The 25,906-nt window shown below is 39.5% G+C and overlaps 1 protein-coding gene across 8 annotated transcripts in view; it reads right to left on the bottom strand.

The window, feature by feature from the left end:
- Positions 1-285: 285 nt before the first annotated feature.
- ENPP2 (ectonucleotide pyrophosphatase/phosphodiesterase 2) overlaps positions 286-25,906 on the bottom strand; it is a 101,121-nt gene continuing 75,500 nt past the window's right edge. For 3 of the 8 annotated variants that reach the window (XM_064476872.1, XM_064476874.1, XM_010988421.3), the window contains exons 16-26: positions 24,872-24,959; positions 24,621-24,708; positions 23,329-23,513; positions 20,721-20,772; positions 14,319-14,393; positions 12,866-13,002; positions 11,736-11,871; positions 10,995-11,072; positions 7,181-7,313; positions 5,569-5,725; positions 286-881 (exon numbers count right to left, since the gene is read on the bottom strand). In XM_064476872.1, the coding sequence (XP_064332942.1) occupies positions 711-881; positions 5,569-5,725; positions 7,181-7,313; positions 10,995-11,072; positions 11,736-11,871; positions 12,866-13,002; positions 14,319-14,393; positions 20,721-20,772; positions 23,329-23,513; positions 24,621-24,708; positions 24,872-24,959 (1,300 nt within the window). In that variant the 3' untranslated portion in view covers positions 286-710. The remainder of the gene's footprint in view (positions 882-5,568; positions 5,726-7,180; positions 7,314-10,994; positions 11,073-11,735; positions 11,872-12,865; positions 13,003-14,318; positions 14,394-20,720; positions 20,773-23,328; positions 23,514-24,620; positions 24,709-24,871; positions 24,960-25,906) is intronic. The other 5 variants (XM_064476875.1, XM_010988424.3, XM_010988423.3 and 2 more) reach the window with 3 other exon arrangements.

The following is a 25,906-nucleotide window of genomic DNA, read 5'->3' as shown; positions in this document are numbered from 1 at the left end:
CTTGTTCCTCCAAACTTCAAAATAATTTTTTTAAATAGATAGGTGAGAGAGGGTATTCAGGGGTTCTGCTTCCCCTTTCCCTCTGCCCTTATGATTCCCCATATATAGGCACCCCATCTATCTCATCCAGGCCACCGTAGTTGAATATGGAGGATGTCCCTTTGTCTTCAAGAACTACATCCACCTGGTAAGAGGACCCAAAACAAGAAATTTTTACTTTTCATGTGCAAAATACACCAGAAGCACTCTAATTTATGTGAAATAAAGGCCAAATAAACCAGGAAAAAAACTGAATGGGTGATTTATTATATTTAAGATTGGTCTATAAGGCTTAAATATATCTGTCATAATTAACAGTGAATGCAACTTTACAAAATCAGTATTTCAATATAGTACAGGACTACATGTGGCAACTGTGCATTGGAAAATTGATATTTCCTCAATGCAAATATCAGATTTGCAGCACCATTTAGAAGCTCCCACTAAAAATGCAAGCTGCGGTATTTATTACAAGCTCTACTCAGAACACAAGGCTACCTAAATCAAGAATTAGAGAGAAACAGTGGAGTCACTCAGGCGTAATATGTCAGATCTGGTACAGGATTAAAAGACTAACTTCTTTTTAATGTCCTGGTTTCAAATTAATAAATACAAAAACAATATAAAAATATACACCAGTTGATAAGACTGCACCACAGAGGATCAGAAAGTTAAATCTCGCTCTCATATGTATGCAGGTATGTCTTTAGTGTCAGAATTTCTGGATAGTTGCGACTGGTCTTGCGGAAGAAATCCAGACTGGTGAGATGTTCAATGTCCCGCACCCTAGCCGTGTGCATCTTTATAAGTTCTTCTACCCACTTCGACTCATCCTCTGAGCTCTGCAATGGAAAGGGAATACAATCAGAGTCAGAATTTTCCAAAGGAGTCTCTCCAAATGGTCAGCTTGCCCCAAGTCCACAAATGACCTCTACACACTCCTGCACCCAAAGCCAATGCATGTTATTCCTTCCTGGCCTCCCCACTGCTCTCCCACATTCCTGCCGGCAACGGGCCACAAATACCGGCCCTTGGCTGTAAACATTTTCAACAGCAATTAGGTGTTCCAAATAAACGAGGCATGTGGTGTGAAAGGGCATTTGACTCAATAGGTTCTCAGAACATAAATCAAAATTAGGAAAACCAAAGGCCCTGGAGAATTCAGTAATTCGTTTCTTTCCCCTGCTGTCAAATTGCAATGTGGAGCACAGAGCATGAGGAATTAGGAATGTGCCTCTGCCTCCCAAGGAACGTGGAGAACTTGTGCCCAGTGCACAAAATGATGTGTGTGTGAATTCCTAGCCTTTCAGAAGAACATGCTAGATCAACCACATCATCTGCTGGATTGCAACCAGGTGATATTTGAATGAGTTTGACTCAGAGAAGCTCAGCTGATACACCTGGCACTTTGGGGCCCAAGGGACTGGCTTGGAATTGCAGCTCTTCCACCTTCCAGCTGGGAGACCCTGGTCAAGCTACCCGACCCCTCCAGACCTTGGTTTCTTCACTGGTTCACAAGAATACTAATGCTTACTTCAGCAGCTCCCTTGGAGGCAGGAGGGAGGCAAGGAAGAAAGAAGGGGGCAGGGAAAGGTAAAGTGAGGAAGCAACATCATGGGGAAAAGCAAGGAAATCTCTTTCTGTCTTAACAACTTGACAAGAATTGCCTCATTGGCACAAATTCAAGGTGAAAGGTGTTTAGATGTCCCACCCCAAACAATTTATTTCACGTCTAGGCTGAAACGAAAAAGTAATGCAGACAAAGCATTTTATGTTTAAAAACCATCTTCTTTTACTTTTGAGGGAAGTTGAGAGAAAGAATGAGATCTGAGAGCCTTGAGAATTATGGGGAAAGGTCTACCTTCGTGGTAGACATGGGAGGCGGGCCTTTGCAAATAACTTCATTCCCAAATGCCCCCCAGAATTGCAATGGCTTCCAAAAGTCTTCCTACAAGAGGCAGGGTAGCTGTATGTTCTAGGGCTGAGGACGTTCTGGTGCCCGCACCCACCTCTCTGACTGCTAGTGGTCTCAATGAACTACCCACCGAAGCCCAAGAACCTGCAATGGGTTTTCTCGGAAAGCTCTAACCCACACAGACCTGGACAGGGAGCTGCAGCAGCTTGTGCCAGGGCTAAATATGGACCAGGAGGGTGTTGGTTCAGGAAACTGATGCCTGGCCATCCCAGGAAAAATGAAGAAACAGGAAGAAATTGCTTTGCAGGCTGGGGAAGTGAGGATTTTAACCCTCCACACCCCACCCTCCTAGCCCAAGCTAACCAAGATCGCTGCGATTCATAGGAAAGGACAGGCCTAAATATAACTCTACCCACAACGGTGTTGACCAGTCCTCAGTGTGACCATATAATTAACGAAGTAGGAGGTCTCCAAATGGGTCAGGACCCCCGCAGAGTAAGCAGAGTAAGCACGAAATTATATTTTGGGAGAATTTTCATATTCAATTCATTTATTTGATTTTTCAATGGTCAGTAAGTCTAATGTTTCCTTTGTAAATGCAGTCATTTGAAATGTGTGGACAAGGGGTGAAAAGGTTTTTCCTAATTTAAATGATGGCCAGCTGGGATTATAAGAATTTAGGGGAAAATCTGTCTTTTGCTATTTCTTTCCTTGGGAAGTGACTTGCCAGTTTCATTTGAGAGACTGGTTCTCTTTCATTCTCCTCTGGTTCTCAATGCCAAAATCCTGCCTCCAATTAGTCATTGGGAAATACTGGGGTATGCTACACGCGAAGAAAATGACTTCTGCCCCTTGCTAGCCGGCAATCCACAAAAGTTCTCGCTGAGGGAAACTCTAGTACAAAATGCAGAACTGATAAAAGTTGAGTAAAAGTTCATGTGCACCAAGGGAGGACAAGAAAAACTTTAAAAATAAATAACTTCAAATGTTAATGCAAATGATCCATGAACATGCTTGCTGTTCTTGCTGTGCGTATTTACTCTTCACCTGCCTTTTCTCCCCGACTTCCTCCCAAGCGAGTTTGTGAATTGAAGCCCCAGCAGTTTTAAGGCGAACTGCAGGGCAAGGGCAGGTTTCTACGTAGGCAGGAGGTTCTTCATTAAGAAGCGTGCTGGCCATGAACTCTACAAGAAACACCTCTAAGCTCTGTGCAGAGAGGAAGACTTTTGAGGCCAGCAGTGGATTTCACTTGTCAGATGTTAACCTTTGGGGGGAATAAAGAACTGCTTTTGAGCTGAGTTCAGAACAGCATTTTTCAAACTCCCCCATCACCAAATTTCTCTAATGACAGAGAAACTTGAACATATGTTCCCCAGGAATTGAGGCATCCCTACTTTAAGTCTGAAATGTCTTTATAGTCTCTGCCTTGTTTTAAACATGTATGGTAATTTTTAATTTCACTCCATAATATACGTGTTTATTTTTTGCAAAAATTTTACCTCCCCACAACAAGGTTTTAGTAAAACTAGAGTTCAGAAACATACATCATGTTATACAGATTAGCAAATGTACACCGTTACATATATACATACATGTACACCATGTACATCATCAGTTAATCTCATGGGTTGTGAACAACCAAAATCGAGAAGGTCAAGCCAATAAGCTGATTACTGCTCCCCTCTCACCTGAAGTTCCCTTGCTTCTCCACTTCCCATCCAATTACTTCTAAGATCTTATTGATCCTTCCAGCACAGAAGATTGCCTTCCATGTACATAGCTGCCTTTCATCTTCCTCTTGAAATTTCCAGGACCACACCCCAGTTCAAGTTCTGTGACCTCAATCCCATGAATCTTGCCAAAACCCTTTGTGCACCATGCTTGCCCCTCTCTGATTCAAATTTATCTCCTGAAAGCAGAGCCTAAAATGTTGCTCTTAGGCTTAAACACCTTCTGTGGCCATCTGATGCCTGTGCAACGAGGAAAAGTCCTAAGGTCCCGAGGTTCCAGCAGGGAACCTGACCAGATTGAAAGAGGACGGGCTTGTGCATTCAGAGACCTTGAATCTAAAATTCTGCTCTCCTGCTGACCATCCAGGGACCCATAATATACACTTTCGCTTTATGAGCTACAGCTTTCTCAACAATGAATAAAAGGGGAGGGGAGGAGATCACATACACCTGCCTCATAGGGTAATGAGATGATTGGCAATCATATGGGAGAGGACCTGCTCTGTACTTGGATGATAACATGAACTCAACAGATGGGAACAACTACTACTGTGGCTGCTCTGACCACTGCTACCACCACTTTTATTTTATATTTGATTCCGTGCAACCTGTAAACACATCTTCCACTATTACCCTCATTTCCAGTATTCTGACCAAACTTCATTAACTTCTTAAGCAATATTTCAGATGTCTGTTTTTTTCCCCCAGCATCCCTTATTCTGTTTTGGATGGTCGTAGCCTCAGTCTTCACCCATCATTGAAGCCAGAGCTCCAAAGCTGCCTTGTCCACGAAGCTGATAATCTTTGTTGAAAATATTCTTAAGGCTCTTTGCCTTTGTTTATAGGGATGGGTTTTTTTTTTATTTAATTTTTTTTAATAGAGGGGCTGAGCACTGAACCCAGGACCTTGTGCATGCAAAGCATGCACTCTACCACTGAGCCATCCCCACCCCGTCGAGGCTTTCTGCCTTTAAGCGAAGCAATTTCGGTACTTGTTTCATTTGCTCTGCCCCTACGCAAGGCTGCCTAGAGTCGCAACCGTTTAAAACCCTATAGTTTCTCCCAGAGTACCTTACAAAATTAGGGAATGTGAGTACTGCTTGTTGACTAAAAGTCTTCTTTGTAGATTTTATCACCTATCCTTCTATTACATAAACAAAAGCACAGACTCGGAGCACAGAGTTTCTATCACATCGTAATCATGAGCTCTGTCCCCAGTGCAGAGTTAGCACAAGGCCAGGAGCATGAGGCGTGGCTCCTTCTGCCTTCCAGGGGCTTCTTCCTCGTGCTGTCCTGCTTTCACGTGGGAATCAGTGAATCAAGAGTCACCTGTGCTACTTGAGAATGAGGTGACCTCTTACATCTGCCCTCATAACTAGTAGCAAATGAGGATCTGACTTGTGAAGTACACATTCCTTTGTGTGTGTATCTTTGTAAAAAGTTTTGATTAATGAAATTTTCAAACATCCACAAATGTAGAGCGAATAACATAATAAGCTCCCAGGAACGCTTCCCTCATTTCAATAATTGCCAAAACTGTGCCACTTTCCACTTTTTACAAAATACATACATCTTTTGCACAACTGAAAACATCTGGGCACTTTTGTCACTTGTCAAAATCGAACACAGATATAGAACTACATTAAATGCACGCACACCACACATACCCTTACACTGAAAAATAAAAAGCCACTAGAACACAGAGTTCCCAAGGGTTATGAAAAGTTTTGTTTGGGTCCTTTCTAAAGACCCAATTTGTATACCCATTTGCATAGTCCAAATATTTTATACTAAGCGTGTTCTAGTCAAAGGGTGGGAATACAAATTAAGACACAAGCACAGATTATGTCAGCAAATCCTAAAGGATGCTGTCCTTGAACTCACATTGCAGCTCTCCTCGTTGTCCGGTCTGTGAGGAAGGATGAATGAGGAGACCGAGAGGGGGCCGTCACACTTGTCAGCGGGCTGCGTGAAATCCAGGCAGCTGGTAATGATGCTGTAGTAGTGAGTTGGAACGGGAATGGAACTGCCTTCCACGTACCTGAAACAGGAAGGCAAAATAAAATTACAGCTGATGTAGTGGCTTTCTTTTTTAAGTGGTGGTCAATGAATATTGCCGAAGTCACTAAAATTAAATTCCTGATTCAGTTGGGTCATTTTTCACTCACAAGCATTAGCCCACTTGTGTAACTTTGAATGTAATGTTTTCAGTGCCTGGAGTCCCTTCTTTCTCTCTACTGGGTAGAGTGAAAAAGATATTCCAGACAAAGAAAAACAGCTTGAACCAAAACATAGAGGCTGGACATGATGAATAGATAAATGGAGTAGACATGTAAGCCTGGAAGGGTCAATAAAAGCCAAAGTAGGGGGATGTTCTGAGTGCCAAAATTGTGGAGTTTGGGCATAATTATGTACGCAGGGATGCTCCATGGAAGGTTTCTGGGCTAAGGAGTGCCACCAGGGAACCCATATTTCAGGAAAATAACTTTCATAGAGTTTGAATAAAATGGACGAGGCAGGAGACACTGGAGCTAGGAGAATAATGGCCCTTTTGAGCCACAATGAGATCCTGAGCTTGGTACAGTGAATTCATTTACTAAAGAGATTTCTAAGGACTGAATGCTAGTGATGCGCCTAGAGGTACAAAAAAATCTTTTCCAGTAGAGCTTTAGTACAGAAATTCACAATTCCTCACCCAGCTTTCTATTATCTTAATTTTAATCATTTCAAAATATTGAAATAATGATTGAACTGATAATGTACTTTGGGCTAAAAACTGTAACAATAATCAGCAATAAAATAAATGTACAAGTAAGATGAAATTTCCCTTATGGGTGACTGGAAAGGGAGTAAGATAACTTCTATTTCATTAGTATGAAAAAATAGCATTTTGTTGTCTAATTATCTATCACAATGAAACCCTCTCATATTTTATGTTGTTCTCTGATTGTTTCATGCTTGTACAAAATTAAATGATGACCTCTTATGAATTTGTTGCATTTGTATTTTCTTATCTTCTCCAGTAGACTGTGAGTTCCTTATGAATAGAGTATGCCTTATCCTTTTATTTCCCTAATAGCACTACAGAGAGGGATAGAAATGAGATTGGATCAAAGTTTATATGCAATCTCCTATTGAGATATACTGACTCAGAAAACCTAAGAATCCTAAAAGTTCCCCAAAATAATGAAGATAAGAGAAAATTATCATCTTCCCACTAAAGAGCTGTTGAAGAATAAATGAAAAAAAAATCTTTTGATACATTTCCTTTCATGGAATTGAAAAGTGCATTTATTTACCACAAAACCCATTCCATTCCAGCCACCAGGGCTATGTTTAAGCAAAGGTCCAAAAGAACTGAAGAATTCACAAGGAGATTCAAAAAGCAAAAGATTAAAGAGGTACCAGCTCTTCTCTAATCTGAATATTTGAAAGATAATCTTTAGTGAGGTCTTAGAGTTTAAAAACACACACTGAGTAGGAATGAAAAGCTTACTGTTTGATTTTGTCTTGGGTGTCATGTAAGCCATCATAGTCATAGTCAAAAATTGGTCCACTTATCACATTGACTCCATTTCTTTCTGAAGCATACTTCTTCACCAGAACCCTTTGGAAATAATTCCAGACTCCTGTGCAAAGACAAAATCAGTTCTTCATGAACAAACTCCTTGCTTAGGCCAAGTTCTCTCCAGGATGCCTTCTACAAGCCAAATGTCACAAGCTAAGAGACAATAGAGCTGTTGTGATTCTTGAGAACAATCCCTCCTGAAGCATTAGCTGTGTGTGTCATCTATGAACCAGCAAAGAGGAAGATATTGGAGACACTGGTAGAGGAGTTGAACCCAGCCCAATAAGTCAGGGAAGCATTTACAGATGAAGTGGTTACTCGGCTGAGATCTGAAGGACAGGTGGGTGTTTCCTAGGCAAAGAAGTGGAGACAGAACATTCCAGGCTGGGAGAATATTATGTATAACAGAGGAAGTATGGTGTTTGTGAGACACTAAAAAGAAGGCCTTAATCTACTTTCTCTTCTTTCATGTCATAGACAAGCTAATTCCCAAGATTATGTTTCTAGCCGTGACCTTTCCCTGCAGCTCCAAGCATGTTATCCAACTCATGCCTTTGAATACCTAATAATCATGCATGCATTTGAATACCTAATAATCATGTCTAACAAAAAATTATCCAAACAGAATTCTTTATTTGCCTTCTCAATTCAGCTCCAGTTCTTGGCTTCTCCATCATAGTCAATGGCATTTGCACACATCTAGATGTTCAGGTAGCAATCTTCTGAGACATCCCTGACTTCTTTATTTCAGATGTATGTGAACAAGTCCTGTCAGTGCTACCCCAAAAATACATCCCAGTCTTCCAAATCGGACTACTCCCACCATTTTCACTGCATCCACGCTGGTCTAAGTCACTTCCCTGTCTGCAATGAACTACCACAGAAGTCTACTTCCCGGGCACCCTATGAGAAAGTCTTATTTCCCTGTAGCCCTTTCTCTACAGAGTAGCCAGATGGATCCTCTTACACCATAAATCAGATTGTATCACACTTCCCCAACACCCATTTCTAACTTCCGGATGATTTCTCACTGTAATCAGAATAAAATCCTCGCTTTCCACCATGGCCCGTGCCCACCTCCATGACGTTACTTCCTCTCCCTCTCTGCATCAGGTGCATGGTTTTCCTCCTGTCCCCCAACTTGCCAAACTTGTTTCACAGTAGGATTTTGCATATGCTCTTCCTTTTGCCTGGAAAACTCCCCAGATCTGAGCACACTTGGTTTCTCCTCCATTGTTCGTTTCTCAGTTTTACAGTCATCCTCTAGAGAAGATGCCCTTGTCCATGCTGGCTTCAGTTTACATTATGGTTAATTACAGGGGCAGGGGAGGGGCAGAATGGAAAAAGGAAAAAGCATCCACAAAGAAAGAATAAAAGAATGCCATTTACAGCAACATGGATGAACCTAGAGATTATCATACTAAGTGAAGTAAGTCAAAGACAAATATCATGTGATATCACTTATATGTGGAACCTAAAAAAAAGAATACAAAAGAACTTATGTACAAAACAGAAGTAGACTCACAGACATAGAAAACAAACATGGTTACCAAAGGAGAAAAGTGGGAGAGGGATAAATTAGGGACTTGAGATTAACAAATAGACTCTACTACACATAAAATCACAAAATGTTATGGTAGCTCATAGAGAAAAAAATGTGACAGTGGGTATGTATATGTCCATGTATGACTGAAAAATTGTGCTGAACACTGGAATTTGACACAACATTGTAAAATGATTATAAAATCAACAAGGACCCACTGCATAGCACAGGGACCTATATTCAATATCTGGTAATAATCTAGAATGGAAATGAATCATAAAGAATATATATGTATGTATAAATGAATCACTTTGCTATATACCTGAAACACTGTAAATCAACTACACTTCAATTTTTAAAAATAGTGAATAGATGACCAAAAAAAGAAAAGAAAAGAAAAGAAAAAGGCAAAAGAAGGGAAGAACAGAGGAGGACAGGAAAGGCAAACCAAAGAAGCTGGCTCTCAAATGTTAGCTTTCACTTACCACGTTCTACTCTGCATGGGGGTTTTGAGGTTCAGACTGTTATCATTTCTTGTTATTAAAAAATACTTTGGCATTTTCCTTATGGTGCTCTGTTCTAAATGAGAAAGACAGAGCAGGCCACCAGAGCCAAAATACCATGGATAATTATTTTCAATAAAGAAAGGAGGACAGTGGGGGAGAAGTTCAAATGTTAACTTCAGCATAAAAATTGGAGAGGCGTAGAAGGAGAGAAATAACAATGAGAACAGTCAAAAGGCCAAACCCGCAGAAATGTGGCCTGCGAAAAAGCCATGGCCCTGGGCAAGAACAGCGAGCCCTCTGTGAAAGGCCTTTGGCCACACCAGCCTCAGGGTGGTACCATGTGTTTCCTTTATTGCTACTTGGTCAAAAAAGCATCAGTAAAGAATAAGAAATCCAGGAAACCCTGATTTGCGGGAATTCAGTGAGGCTGCGTTCCCTGTAGTATTATGACGACTGGATCTACATAGGTTTATGAACCATGTCTCAACCGGGCCTGAGAACAAACCAGGAAACCGCCTTTTAAAAGCATACTTTAATGTTTCACTCATACGCAATGGATTCTACCTTTGAATAAGCCTTTGTTTACTAACTGAGGACATCAAATAAACATTTTTTTCCTCTAAACCATGTTGGCCATCTCATCAATGTCAAACTGGGGAGGCCTGCCCCAGTAGGTGACACTCCACCATCACGTGTTCCTATTCTGAGACTTGACTTCAGCCCTGAGAGTTGTGTAACAGGGCCCAATGCCCCTTTACTGAGTGGAATTAGGTAGAAGTGTTTCCTTTTCCTACCGTTCCCATAAGCATATATAAGTCTGCTCACTGTAAATGAGCTAAAGCCGGGGATCAAAGCTACTCCATGATGCTTTCTCTATCTCTGAATACAGGGTTGTTCGATGGATGGATGGATGGGCAAATGAATGAATTCTTTGTTATCAGAAATAGAAAATGGATTATTTTGGTCATTACACAATTGTTATAAATCCATATAAGCCATAAAAGTTATGCAACCAAATCTTATAATTTTACAAATGAGGCTAAATGGCATTTCTGTGATCACACAGCCAGTGGTAACACTCCGGGGACTAGAACTCAGTTTGGGGGCCAGGGCTCTCTGTGCCGATACCATTCATTCCACAACTATCACCCACAAATAATTATATCACATACAGAGAAATGATGAGTGTATATAATTTGCACAGCCCTAAAACCAACTGAATAAAATACTCTGATGATTCAGAAGACCCTTTAAGTTCTTGCTGGGTTTCAGGGTCAACATTCAGACTACATCATCACCATCACCCTAAAGGAAGGACGTGCTAGTGGCCTTCCCGTAATATTCAGTAAATTAATACAGATGCTGTTGAATGTCAGGCAGCCTTTAAAATACCGAGAGGACTCTTTTTAACCACCAATACAGTGAGAACTGAAACAGGAAGAATACCAGATTAGAAGGAAAGCACAAACGTGATTTAGCCGTTTCTCCTATTCATGACCTGGGTTACTTCTTGTGATTTCAATTTTGGATTAACAGTAGTGAATTTACAATTAAAGGTTTTTGAAAATTGTAAAGGCTAAATACATGAAAGGTATTATTATTAAAATTAATATAGAGGTAGAAAAGGTAAGTGGTAAATTTAGAAAAACTTCTTTCCACAAATAATAGCTTAATAGGTAAATATTGGACTTACGTTTGAAAGCAGGATACATTGGAACCATATTGGTTACAAGGAATGCATCATATTTAGTTTCTGGTGAAGAGCTCAGATCTAAACATCAGGAAAACAAACAGTGTCTATTACATATAAAACCTACATCAATAAAAAGGTAATCTTCTAAAATGGTCCAAATAATATGAAGTGAATGGATTTACTATTTTATTCCTATTTATTTCCTTCTTTATATACCATTTTCTACTTTGCTTCCCACTCAGCCTCTTTTCTTCACTCAATAGGTCTCTCTAAAAATTTTTTTACAATTCTTTTTCTTCTTACTTAGTCTTGGGTCTACTAACTATTATGTAGAAGAATTTCTTGATTTCAGTCACATAATTTAGACTTCAAAAAACATCATCACGGTAATGAGGAATTATTAATGTAGTCTTAAGTGACCACCTTTTAGTGTTATTTAAAAGATTAATATCTTAATAATTTACTATTTCACTTTCAGATTCTCATTTAATGATGTCAGGGAACACACAGAATATTCCTTTGCACTTTAGAATTGCCCTGGAATAGGATTTGCAAAAGCTGGTCTCTTTTCTGGCTGCTTTTGCAAGGATCCCATAGAAGTTCATCTCTTCAATCTCTTGAGCACCCCTCTTGAAGAAAACCCTGAAAACCACTGAAATCCTAAATACCAAGTTGCACACGCCAGACTCCACAAAATAACATCCCTCCAGAATGGTCAGAGCCTGGTATTCTGTAACTTACAAGGAGGAAAGAGAAATCCATAGGACATCTGTTTATCATTTTTGTAGGCCAAACAGCTCTGACTGAAACTCGGAGAAACACGGACATCAGGCCGGACACAACTGGTCAGGTGTTCGGGGACGCCAGAGACCTCAGCCTGTATGGTGAGTCAGAGGTATTCAGTAATGCCATCGCAGAGACAACACCAAACCAACAGGGAAATACTGAAGCCAGATTGCTCAGTTTCAAACAGACGAAATTAAAACCCCATTAGCTTTTCCTATAGCTGATAGTTTCATATTCTCCTTAAAAAAAAAAAAAAAGGGCCTCAGTTTTATATGCACTGAGCTAGTAATTTTCAAAGTCTTAATTGTTTTTAGTAGCAGAACTCTCTTATCAGTCTTAGGTAAAACAATAATACACAAGGCATAAATCTCACTGTTGATATAATCGATAGGATTCCATAGAAGACAGCTTAAAAAATAACTCTGAGGAATAACACAGATATATCTTCTATTAAAAAAAAAGACTGGATGTGTATTGTACCTGCCTGAGTAAAAGTAAGTGCACACAGTACAAATTAACAAGAAGCTGTGTTTGGGGCAATAGAAGTAGTCATTTGTACTCAGAAATTAAAAACGTATCTCAACTGCCAAACAAATTTTTCTAATTCCTGATATAAACTCACCTATCTCATCTTTACCAAAACTAAAACCCCAACATAAAACATTTATTTAAAAAAACAGAATGTTGATAGCGAGGGAGGCTGTGCGTGGGGAGGGGGCGTGGGTATACAGGAACTCTCTGCCCTTTCCACTCAATCTTTCTGTGAACCTAAAACGGCTCCAAAAAATGAAGTCTATTAAAACAAACAGCCAAATCTTGGTGGTTTCTGCAACTGTTGGGCAATGAGAAGCAGAGTGAAAGAAATGAAAAGAATTGGTATGTTATTTCACATATTACCATGAAGTTGTTGGAACACTGCAGAAAGTCTAATTCAAGATAGTTTAGAAATGATCCAACATAGGATATCTTTCATTAGGAAAAATTAAAATCTTATCTAAGCCAAAATTCTGTTAAGAAAGCAATCATTATATTAAGGCAAGGAGTGTAATGACATGAAGAATATGAAACCTAATTTTCTCAATAACCTGTTTGGAAACAGTGTATGATGTCCAGAGTGGCATTAGGAATATTTCGCTATAACCGCTTTCAAAGTCAGTGTGATATAAGATAGCATATCTAGTCCGATAAAGCACTGCAGGCCGTCCATAGAGCAGGTGTCTCTCTAGGAAAGAAAAATAAACTGTGTTAAAGACATATTAAAGTTTACATCAAATGTTTGATTTGAAAGAGAGTCAAGTTGTCCACAATTTGCTTGCTTACTTATTAATAAGGTAGCTCCTTCTCCTTAATTTAATCAGGTTAGTTTTCCTAACACTTTTGTGGTTTATTTGATCACCTAAGCATGGGTCAAGGCTTACAGTTATCAAAACTGTAATGTAAATGCCATATTTATTTTAATGTTTTGTTTTCCAACTGTAAAGGATTTTAATCTGTATTGGAAGGAAACAGTATACAGTAAATTTTGAAATGACACTGCTGAATGGGAAGTCAAGAGGATTGAATTTTTATAAAATTAATTTATTTGACCCTGAAAAGGCACATCAAATTAACCAATGATTTAATTAAGAGGCACTCTGATCATTATTTGTAAACTGCAACTCAAAAACGTATTATTTCAGCATAAAAAGTGAGTAGTAATGAGCATTTAAAGAAAGTAGATTTGTGACATGGAGGAAAACTCTTTAGATAAGGACTTAAAGGAACATGTATAGATAAAATAAGTGGGCATTCAAGAGAGTCCTTTAAATACAGAAGAAAAGAGGTCATTACTTATTAAAGAACTCAGACCCCAGTGTGTAGATTCTGACCCCTAAGAGAAAGCTTTCCTCTTAGGGGGAAAAAAAAAAGCTTGAACCTTACTCTTCTAAGAAGACATGGGAATTTAGTGTGCAAACCTTCATTCCACACCCACAGTAAGTGCCTGGAGCTTGATCTGCCCATTTTAGATAGGCTAAAGTCAGAATTGCCATAAATTCTTAGAAATTGGGGTCCTATAGACCAAAATAGTTAGAGATTGAGGCTTAGGCAATTCACAGTTACCTAAGTGATAATCCAAAAGAAAAAAAAAAAACTGTTACTATTATTTCTGTTAGAAACAGTCAGTTCTGGCAATCACTTATTGAATTATGTATACATGTTGCTTTAATTAAAGTATTACCATTCTACACAAGGAACAGAGAAAACTCTTTGTAGATTACTTTGCGAGACCCTCCCAAGTAGAACTGCTGATTTGAGGCAAAAAAAAGCCCACCCGGTTACAGCACAAGCCTGTTCTGGGTAGCTGGGCTTCGCAAGCATTGCAGTAAACGTAGAAGCCTTGGTTAAGCTGCCAAATTTGGGGACCCCCCCCCCTAAGAATTAGAACATAATACACTAATATTATATAAATGAAATATAACGAACAAGTAAAAAGCCAGCAAATCATAACAGTAGTACTTGGGGGCAGTTAACCAAGTCAGACTTTCCTTCAAACCAAACCTTTTCTAGGTTCAAAATTTCCATTAACGTTTTCCTTGATTTCATTTTTGCTGCCTCTGAATTTCCTGGTTTCAGCTGGAAGCAGAAGTATCAAGATTCTTTGAGAAGCTATTCTCTTTTTATCATTCAAGTTTTAATGCTTACCCAACACATTCCTCCTAGCTCAAATGCAAACCTAGCATATTTTCCAATCTATCCCATCAAGGGGACAACAAAACAGTAGCCATATTTCGCCAGGCAACACCCCTCTTTGGAGCAGCCATCAAATAATAGTTTCAGACAATCTATAGACTCCACCAACTCTGTTTCCTTCTTATTTCTTGTCATTCCTCAACACAGCATCCATTCCACGAAGGCTGATTCATTTGCAATACTGCTTATGACCGTTGTCAGCAATTCTGTGCTATTATATATGTGACTCCTTTTCTCTTTACTGGGAATAACTTCTCCACCAGTCCTGTCACTATCTTCAAAGATTTCATTCATGTATCCCCCCTCATCAAATGTATACTGAATACCTTCTTTGTGCCAAGCCTTGGGCTATGAAATAAAGATACTGGGTAAAGAAAATTAAGATAGAGCTTTTGCCCTCAAGAAGTTCACAGTTCGGTAGGAGAGACAAACATGACACAAATAACTAAAATGCAATATGGTGCACACTCTACCGGAAATATCGACACAGTGGAAAGGGAACACAGAGCATCAGACATGCCACAGGTGGGGATGAGGTGGCATCACTACAGTCCTTACAGAACTTACGAAGCTAAGAGTGACACCCCCATCCCATTATGCCTGCTGTCCTGGTATAATTGCCCTTCTCACATTTAAAAGGGGATGACAAATAATAGGGTCACACAATTCAACTCTCATGGAAGAGACATGAGGAGGAGACGGACAAAGGGAACAAGATGGAAAGAGACAAATCTTAAGTCACTCACTCCTGACTGATTTCTCCAGTTAAGCTTCTCTATCTCTACTCACACTTCTGCTCTGCATGTACAGACTATTTTCGTCCAAAATGTGGGCTTCATGGCTCCCAAGCTCTGCACAACTATAGTTTTTGGCACACAGCTGGAGCACAAATAATTAATGATCTGACCAACTTTCTCTCAATTGTTAACTGAGCATATATGACATGAAGAGAAAAGAATGTAATAATTTTAGCAGTCTCCTAAAATCCAGTCTAGTGCCCCAACTGACCCTAAGAATCAATTTGGGTCTTCCTGAAGCATAAGAGTCTTATCTAAGAGGTGAAATCATCCAAATTATCTAAGAAAGAGGTGAAATCATCTTTGCAGTAAGAAACACACACTTTAAGGTCCAGAACCAAAATTCAGATTTTCCTTTTTCAGCTTATCAGCATATCCAAGAATCACAAGTTCTTGGTCACAGTTTGAGTCTGCTACTCCTTATGACACCTTAGACAAGCCACCCATTGCGTTTCTGTTTAGCAAAATGTCCCTAGTCACGCCACAGGAGTGTACATGAAACTCAGTCTCTGGTCATGTAAGTGTTTCACTGAGAAGCCAGTCCCCCTGGAGATGAGCCTGCGAGCCTCTGCTTTCGAAATATGTTCCTCGTGATTTTGTGATACAGATCTAGTGGAGCTTGTTTCTTCTCAGGCTGGGTTTCTACTCCATGAAATTCCAGCCAGAGCTTTCCTTCCACACCCCAGTTCCCTGTTTACAATAGTGTCTGGCATTTTTGGTACACACCAAGGTTCTCCTCCAAATACCACACTTGGCAAAATTCTGTGAGGCAAATCTTTTTAAGTGGTGTGGACTTCCTTAGTGCTCATTCTTTTTGTCTTCCAAAATTTGGTCATCCAGACTTGAGTTTGTGTTTCTTTTCCCTCCTCAGCTTCCTGATTCATATTCCCACAGATTAGCTGGCTGACTTGAGAGCCACAAGAAAATCTCTCTCCTTTTCTTTGTTTTTTCTTAAACATTCACTCCCACAATAATATGCTTTTACATTTTACCACAAAATCTCTATCCAAGGTCTTTCCTTTTCCTACATCCTTTCTCCTCCTAAGTGTCTACTACCATTTACTGCCGTGTCAACCTCCTCCAGGATCAGATTCGGTGCCTCTGTGAGTGTCCTGCTCTTTCTTACCTCAACCCTTAAAACACTATGTTGTAATTCATCAACTAGCTAAATTTCACAATAAAATAATAACTTAATGAAAACAGGGCTTTTATCTATTTTATTTAGCATTGTATCTCTACCACCAACAATGCCCAATATCTACTTGGTAAATACTTGCTGAATAAATAAATGATTGTTTTATTTTTTTTTAAATACTATTCTTTATGACTTTTAGGAACTGGCTTTCTACATATGATCTGCCTGATATAACACCAAGAGATAGACTGGGCAGATCAGTATCTTCATTTTACTAATGAAGGAACTGGCGGTTGATGATTTGTACAAGATAATTCAGCTACATAACAGCACCGAGAATCTAGGTCTCCGATGTCCTGGTCCATTATTCTTCTCCTTATCTTTTTGGGTTGTCTCCAGGTAGAGGCTGCCTGCTGGGTTATTCTAATGGAGAGCACATTGGAATGAAGACCCATCTACTCCTGAGCAGGAGCTCTGCCTGAGTCACGCCTGCTGAAAAGCTACTGAGAGCAACAATTTGTATCCAAGCATCTCATACTTTGGGAAACAACTTCCAACCCCTGATATGCACTGAGAATCACTCCAAACACATTCTCTTTGTTCCAGCCCTTAGAAGAAGCATTTACAGAGGAAAGTACGGGGGCTTTAGTGTCATATAGGACCGAAGTCAGATCTCAGCTCAGCTCTCTACAGCTCTGTGATTCGGTAATTTAACCTCCCAAAGCCTCATATCTCACTGGAACATTGCACTGTCTACAGGAATATATGTCAAGCACCTAGCTCAGTCTTGACCCAAAGTAGTTGTAGTGATTTAGTAAAGGGTATACACTCGCCTTCAATCTCAGCAAGGAAGAGTGACAGGTAAAGGTTATTCAAATATAGTGTCTATTTCATCCAATTAGTCTTGAATCCTACTATAAATCATAAAAAATTATATCATGTATTGATCTCTTCCAAGTCTCCCCCAAAACACACACAAGAATACGTACACAGAGAAACACAAGCATATCTCCTTCCTTCTTCAGCATGGCTAACATCTCCAGTGAAATAATGAAAATGAGAAACATTTTAGAATTGAAAAGAGCTACAGAGGCGAGTCCCTCTCTAGTCACACTCAGGACTCTTCTTTAAAGTTAATAAGAGTTACTAGCGTTCAAGTCATTTTTCTAACTAAACTAACTCCTCGTGGTGTGTGATAAGGAGCCAAACATACAGGTGTTAAAATGATCTTTAATTCCTTTTCCCACAAAGATGATAGTGAAGGCCAACCTGACTAAGAAAACACAAAACATAGTCTAGCAATGTAAATAAAGAAAAGACTAAAGTGAAAATAAATAGTGCAATTATTCTTACAGTGAAAAATAAACCTGGTTCTAGGGCCAGAACTGCTTGCCATGAGAGATTTAAACATGTCCATTTTGTTCATTCATTCATCCATGGATTCAATGGATTTCAAAATGAAACTTCAGTAAGTTCGCCAAGACATTACACACATGTGATTCAGAAACAGTAGTCATGCAATCAAGATCTGGAATTCACTACATATCTAGGAACATTAAGGCTTTAGCAACAGTTTAGATCACAGTTTTTGAAGATTACATTTTTCTTCCTTTTCATTTTAGTAAAGGACTTAATTCTGGAAGTTTAATATTTATAATAAAATATAGCCTAAGATTAATTTAATATGCCTCTCTTTTGTTACCTCAAATATCCCCTGGGTATAGTGGAATGTACAGCTTTTACACATGTGTTTTGTACAGATGCATGAGTGGTTTTATGTCATGTGACATTAAAACAGCCACATATGAGTGTCACAAATGGAATGTGCAGAGTACATGGTTTATTCTGAAAAAATTGGCTACCTAGAGGGTATTTAAAAAAAAAACTAGGAATGAAAATAATATAACTGTACATTTGCATAGAACTTTAGTCCTACAAAATGGTTTAAAAGCTTCAATATATATTCAAAGATATCTGGAAAGGGGAAGTGATTACTCTGAGTATAACATGCACTTGAATTCACAAGTTTCTACTCTAGCAGAGCAGACAATGAAGATTTCCAGTGGGGCCTAGACTTATGATCCAAGATACAGCATAAGGCCTGAAAGAACTTGGACCAAGAAAATGTCATTTTGTAGCTAAAGAAATGACTGAGACAGGATCCTTAAGGAGACAAAGACCAAGAGAGAGAAAGAGAGAGAAAAACAGGACAAAGAACACTGAGGCATACACATACTCTAGCATCTAAACAAAACACTGCTCTGCACATTATAAGACAACAATACGTAATTACTTGTAATTCATGTAATAGTTTTAAAGTCTCCCTTGTATCACGCTAGATATTGGCGATTGCAAAAGGCCATTATCATGCATACATACAAAATAATGCTCTATAGACTGAAACAACATACACCAAAAAAGTCTACTGAATATTAAACTGTTAATTATAACAAAAAATAAATAAAGTGTCTCTTGTATCATCAAAGGCTACCCCACTAGGCCATGAGCAGACCAAGAGGATGCGCTACCATGATCCTCCCCTAATATTCTGTCATCATCGTGAAGTCACATGTTGGAAATTATCGGTGACAATGCTGACAGAACGAGACATCTTGAAGAAATCAGCTCCCAGCCCAGGGCAGGTGCTCGACAAATACCCATCAGGGTCCATTTCCATGAAAGTATATAAACTGTAAGCCTCAGTGATACAACATCATCTAGAAATACGACACTAATATTCACCTCTGAGCAGAGCAATGGAGCAGTGAAGTTACTAACTATGGCTCCTTCCAGCCCTGAGAGTCAGCGATTCACCCTGAAGATGCCTCTTTATTTTCATACTCAGAAGTTTGAAGCTACTGTTTAGGGTGAGTTCTGGGACTGGTTTTGTCATATGAGCACACTGCCACCAACAAACTAAATGCAGGGTGTTTTCCCAGACGGAAATGTTTTAGGACCACGAATAGCTTGAGTTTGAATCAGCAAAAACATGAGCGTCCATTCAAAGTTATCATAATTCACTATTTCATTAGTGATTTTTTTCAAGATAAACCTTTCAGTAAAATCTCAGTCTTGGTGATTGAATATTTGAAAAACTCAAATCATGAGACTCTACCCCCTTGATCTGAGCAGCATTTCAACTTCTCTGGTTACAGTGACATTGCGGTCCATTAGAGGTTAGATGTCAAACATTTCAAATCACTTCTAGAGTTTGTAAAGGATTGTGTTCCACCAACTAAGTCCTATCTCCAAAGCTGTGTTTACCCAAACATGCCAGAGTCTGTGTGTTCTATCATGAAAAAGAGAAGGGGGAGGGTGGCGATGCAGAAAGAGAAGAGGGAAGATGAAGATCTTTCTTTATAAAGCGGGAAAATAAGTCAAGTAAATAAAATCTTCCCCCAGTTTCCTCAACCTTTACTTAATCAGATTGGAAACAGCACATGTGATAAACAGAACCACATGTCAGCTAATAACCCAAGTAATGCTCTCAAGAGAATTTGACTATGTGCATCTTTACTGCATGACTTGGGCTGCTGTGCTTGAGTTCTGTCTTCTTTTTAATGTAAGTTTGGTCATTCTCTTGCTGTTACAAGATGCTATCCCATCTGCTGTAGTAACCTGACTAGAAGCTTTCCCTCCTCTTCTAATTTCTTCTCATTTTCTGGAATTTCTAAACCAGAAGAAGAGCTTGTGTAGATTGCATTGTTGTTCCTAATAATTTACAGCTCTTTTGTAAAGGATTATATAATTTCACCCATTGCCATGGGACTTGCAGTGTTATTATTGTACATAAAACAAGAGAAGGATGAGTTAGGGTTCCAGATAATTTTTATTTGAAGACAGAGTTCTGATTTGGTTCCTTCTGTGCATCCCTCCCTGTTACATGCACATTGACTCTCCAGGGAGGGAGGCTTCAGGCCGGGTAACAGCTGCTACCATTTATAACTGTGACTTCCATTCCCCTCATGGAAGTCCCCATCAGCACCTAAACTTATGATCCATCAGAGACACAATGGTATGTCTGTTTTTCAGAGGGCTTAAAGGCTATTGAGGGGGGAAAAAAAGGTAATGGAACTTTTCTGACTATTACACAGCTGGCATCTTGTCTACATAGAATAAACCAATACTTTTCCAGATGGCATTAAAATCACTTCACAACCTAAATTCAAATCTTAAAAAAATATTGTCCTTACACTATGAAGTAAATAAGAAGTCTCTCCAATTTTTGAAAACTAGACAACAAAACTTATCTGGTTGTTTTTTCCATCAACTGCTTACCTTCTGTAGACCCTTTTATATGAAGGCGTTTGTTGAGTTCATCCAATTTGTTCTTCATGTATGAAAACCAAAAGAAGAGAGAGAGAGAGAAAAGAAAGAAAATCAGAAATGTTCTTTTTTTCCAGTACCCTTCTCTCTCCTTAGTACCCAGCCAAATTCAAAACAGGATCCTTAAATTTCATCAATATCATAAGCTCTGTAGAGGTATTACTATTCTATCTCAAATTGAAATTTTAGGCTTCACTTCCTGGTGATTCTATGGTCATGAATGTTATTTACTCTCTCCTCGACTTTGTTTCCTTTCCTTAAAACTATGGGTAGTTATGGTACTAACCTCCCATGTTGGCAATGATGATTAGGGCATATATATGTACATTAATTTGAATATTGCCTCAATATTTCAGATCAATCTCAAGGTACACTAAAGTGAATCTCAAACTAACCTGTGAAATTGCTTTTTCTAAAGCTGAAACATAATGACTCAGCAATTCTGAAAAGTCATGACTCAGCCACTCCAACTCCCACTACAGCTACTAGAGACACTCAAGCGTATATGCACAAAAAGACATCTACAGTAATGTCTATTGCAGCATTGTCTGGAGACACTAACAGCTGGAAATTACCAAATGTTCTCAAATAGGAAAATGAATAAATTCAGTATGGTATATTGATAGGATTAAATATTAACTCAGCGGTCAAAATAAATGAGCTAAAGCTTCACATAATAATAGGCATACATCTCAAAAACATAATGATGAACAAAATAATTGCAGGACACATAGCATAATAGCATTTACATAAAAGTATATAATGTGCAAAATGATACTATAGGTTATTTTAGGGAACTATACTAAAGATTACTTAATATATTATTTAAGAGCTACTTAGGTATGGAGTGAAAGTATAGAGGTCTGCTTGGCAATTATGCACACTCTATTTGGGATGTTAATTATGTCTGGGGTAGGAAGGAAGTGGGGTTGGGATGGGGAGGTGTCACGTGGAGATTCCACTCCATCTGTAATGTTGTCTTTCTCACAATGTGTATATTAAAATCTTCATTTTATTAATCTCTATACCTTATCAGTAAGTCTGTATTTTTTTTTTAAGAAAAGGAAAGTAGTCTTTTGGTGAAACCCACTGACAAAATACAGATGATCTAGAATTCCTCTAAAATGGTTTAAGATAAAATAACCAAACTATTTCTTGTTCCCCAGAAGAAAGGTAATTCAGACAACAAGATACAGCTAACAGATTCCTCTAAAATTATATCTGGAATTCACTTCAAAGACCACTTCCTGTTGACTTGGGCAACTCAACTCCTCTAGCTGAGGTCTTAGAATTACCTGTTTTATACTAATTAGCCTCATTAGTTCTCATCAGGAGCTACAGTAGGAAGGATAAAGGGCGGGGGTAGGGGGGACAGTAAGGAGGCAGAGCAAACTTTCTTCCATGGTGGGCCTCCCAAACTGTGGCTCCTAGGCCCCCAGGAGGTAGCAAATGGAAGGGAAGGGGGCTAGACCAGAAGGAAAACTATTTTCCATTTTTCTAATAGAAAGGTCTAATAGAAAGATGACATATTTGCCTGTAATAAAACCACACATGTGAAAATAACAGATTTCTTTGCCTTGTGTTGGAGTCCTATCAACTCAGTGTGGTAACACTGGTTATTTCTTTGCTGTCAGAAGCACTGATTGGCAGCTCTAAAGTCTTTGATCAGTATAAAATTCAATATGCAAATCATTGTTGAACACATGTAGTTTGTTTCAAAAACTGTCCAATCACAATGTGCTGGGTAGTCCTTATTTTCACCGCCACCAACAACGTGCTGTTCCCTTCCCTACCCGGCTCTGTGCCCTGGGAGACTGCCCTCTAGGGACTGCATCAAAGAGAAAACTTGCCCTCTAGCTGGGCTCCAACACTGGGAGGTCACAGCAGGGGACGAGGGGCGGGTAGGATTTACTCCCCCAACTTCCCCTTTACCAGGCTGCAGTGTATTCATTCTACCCATCTACCAAATCCCAGAGGTCCTTCCTATACAGCTCTTTCTCCATGTGCTGGTCACTGCCTTAGTGTGGAGCCCTTTAGTGTGGAGGCTGAGGATTGGTACCCTAATAGCCCCAGGGTGCCTCACCATCCCCCACTGATTTCCCTCTACCCTGCCCAGCCTTTGTGAATAGTCTTCCCATTAAACATGACTGAAACAAACCCTTTAAACTTTTTTGAAAAACCTCTTCTGCGTGGGCCATCTGTTTCCTATTGAGACCATGACTGATAGACATGTAATCCAGGTTGAAAAAAAGGAAAAAAACTTTGGGCTGGGAATTGTGACTCCACAGCATAGCATTACGAATTTTACTTTTTGCTCTTCATTATCTATGCCTGTGCTGTCCAGCAGAGCAGCCACGAGCCACATATGGCTCTTTAAATTTAAAGTAACTAAACAAAACTAAAAATTTAGTTCCAGGTGCTCAGAAGTTACATCTGGTCAGTGACTACCATCTTAGAGATAGATACAGCTATAAACTACGTATATCATCACAGAAAGTCCTAACGGATGCTCTACGCCCACCAGCCTCCTCCATGAAAAACATAAAAAGATTATTTCTACCTTTGGCTCTACCTTATCATCACAGGTACAGCCCAGGTCAAAGTCAGACTGAAGGTACATAATCCCTGGGTAACTGGGTCTCGTAACCTCCTCTGGCATGGTTGGCCTGAAAGTATTAGTGCGCAGGAGATGATTCAAACTTCCATGGGTCCCGTTATTAGGCGCTGGCTTCAATCCCAGGAGATCTGATAAGAAGAAAGAAAAGAAGCCAGGTAGTCTGTAAATATTTTAGATGGGATATAGTGAGAGTCAAGACCATTCACCTTCCAAGGGTCTGAAAACTTGGAATACACATTAGAACTGGACAAAACCAAATTTAGACCGTAGGCTCACTTCTTACTTCCTAAAGTATTCCTGCCTGGTCACATTTTGACAACAGCTTTTGGAAATAGCATGTTCATTGATTGTAAAGAGAGACATTCCCAGAAAGAAAGAGTGAAGGAAGAGGGTCTTACTTGGCTACTGCCTGTGCCTGTGATGGTTTCCACTCAAGCACTATCAGTGTCAGGATCATTGCCTTTCTGCTTGTCTGATACTTTTAATCCCAAATTTTGAAATGGGACTTATAATCAGTAAATAACCTTTAGTCTGCCCTCCAATGCACTCCACAGAAGTTCGGGGACAAGAGGAGGCTTTGGCCTTGTGCCCTGAAGTGCCGCTGTGAAATGAACAGGCTGATTTCATAGCAAGTGAATGGTTGCCAAGCGAGCATACAGTGACTTGCCTAAGCTGAGAGGCAGGGCAGGGGAGAGCTAGCAGCCAAGATGGGAAAAGAACCCAGGAGACCCGACTTTCAGACTCCCCCTCTAACCACCAGACTGGCACTCCCTTACTAAATAGGAAAAGTTGTCCTCATTCAGCAACTAGAAACTCAAGGAAGAAAAATAATTAGAAGCACATAAATAGCTGGCCAGGATGCAAGCTGGCAACAATTTTAACTGGGCTGCAACGCGAGAGATGGAGGTGGGAGAAAGCTCTGTACCGAACTCTTGCTTCACCCGGTCTCTGACCAGTGGTGTCAAACTGTAATGCTATGTTAGATCAGCCCAAGGCTGCCAACAGCAACACTATGAAAACTCCCCATTAGTCAACTGTTGAAGGAAGACAAAGAAGCCTTAGAAGGGGATGATATTCTGTCCCTTGAACCAATGGGCAACTTACAACATTTTTTTGTGTGTGAAAGGACGAGGTGATCCCAGAAAACAGACACCTCATTTCTTTCTCTGACATTGAAGGAGGTCATATGTTAACTCAAGATTGTTTTATTGGTTTTGATTAAATAAGTGACTTACCACACATAACATTGTAAAGTTCAATGTTTTCAAATGGAGGCACTTTAGTCTTGTACTTAAATGTTGGGCCATAACCTACAAAAACAGTCTTCCAAAAGAAAAGAAAACAAACAAAAACAATTAGGCTTTGCTAAGATCCAGTAGCAACCCTTCCTCCATTTATGAGTACTTCACGAGCCTCACTCACACCACCATCCCCATCAGTTCTGAGAACAGCTCCAACACTTCAGTTCATACTTCTGTGAGCATACCTGCATACTGTTGACCTTGTTATCAAATCCATGGTCTCCCTGGAAAAAACATTTTCCCGATGGTTTCTTATAAACATCCAAAGGTTTCCTATAGCAAAACAGTTGCACAGTCAGAATTTCTCATGAAATCATTCTGATTAAAAGAAAAAAGTTCAGTGAACAAAAAAACTCTCTATGAAGTGGATTTTGCAAGCATATTTGTCTCCATTTTAACTGCATCATTCCGGTGGGGATCAAAAGATGACGATGTTCATTTGCCCCCAAGCACTTTTGCTTTGATGGTCAGCCCAGGACAAATGGGGACCCCTGACCAGAAGTCTTGGTGCCCTCCTCTTACATCGTGCTGGCACTGAGCAAAGCAGTGGTCACAGGTACAGACTCACCTCGGAGATGTTGCACGTCTGGTTCCAGACCAAGCAAGTCAATACCATAATAAATTGTCATATGAATTTTTTGGTTTTTCAGTGCCTATAAAAGTTATATTTATACTAGACTAAAGTCTATTAAGTGTGCAATAGCATTATGTCTGAAAAAACAATGTACACACCTTAATTTAAAAAATAATGCTGTTAGAAAAATGGCGCCAATAGTCTTTTTCAATGCAGGGTTGCCACAAACCTTCAATTTGTTGAAAACTCAATATGTGCAGAACAAACGAGGTATGCCTATGTTCTGTATGCTCATGCGCTTCACTAGCTCCGAGACCGTAAAATTCTCCCCTCTGGGACCAGGTTTGTCTGGTTCGCTTCTACGTACCCATCACTATGCTCAATGCCAAGCACATAGGCGACACTTTTAAAATACGCGATGTTTAATCAATGAATGGAGATCTATCTTCTATAAAAATGTTTGCATACAAATTTACCTAGTAGCACAACTAGAGAGCATAACTGAGTGGTAAACTTAACATTTGTAATAGTGGCATATTTAACAAAAGCTAAGCCTCACCTGGACAGTATCTCTTATTTAGAAACAGAAAACAGAAAGTCTGCTTTCCAGACATCAGAAGCACTTGACATTCCTTGTTCTGAGAGG

This window comes from Camelus dromedarius, chromosome 20 (assembly GCF_036321535.1).
Source record: "Camelus dromedarius isolate mCamDro1 chromosome 20, mCamDro1.pat, whole genome shotgun sequence".
In the NCBI taxonomy this organism is placed as follows: Eukaryota; Metazoa; Chordata; class Mammalia; order Artiodactyla; family Camelidae; genus Camelus; species Camelus dromedarius.
This window is presented reverse-complemented; position numbering and strand designations above follow the sequence as displayed.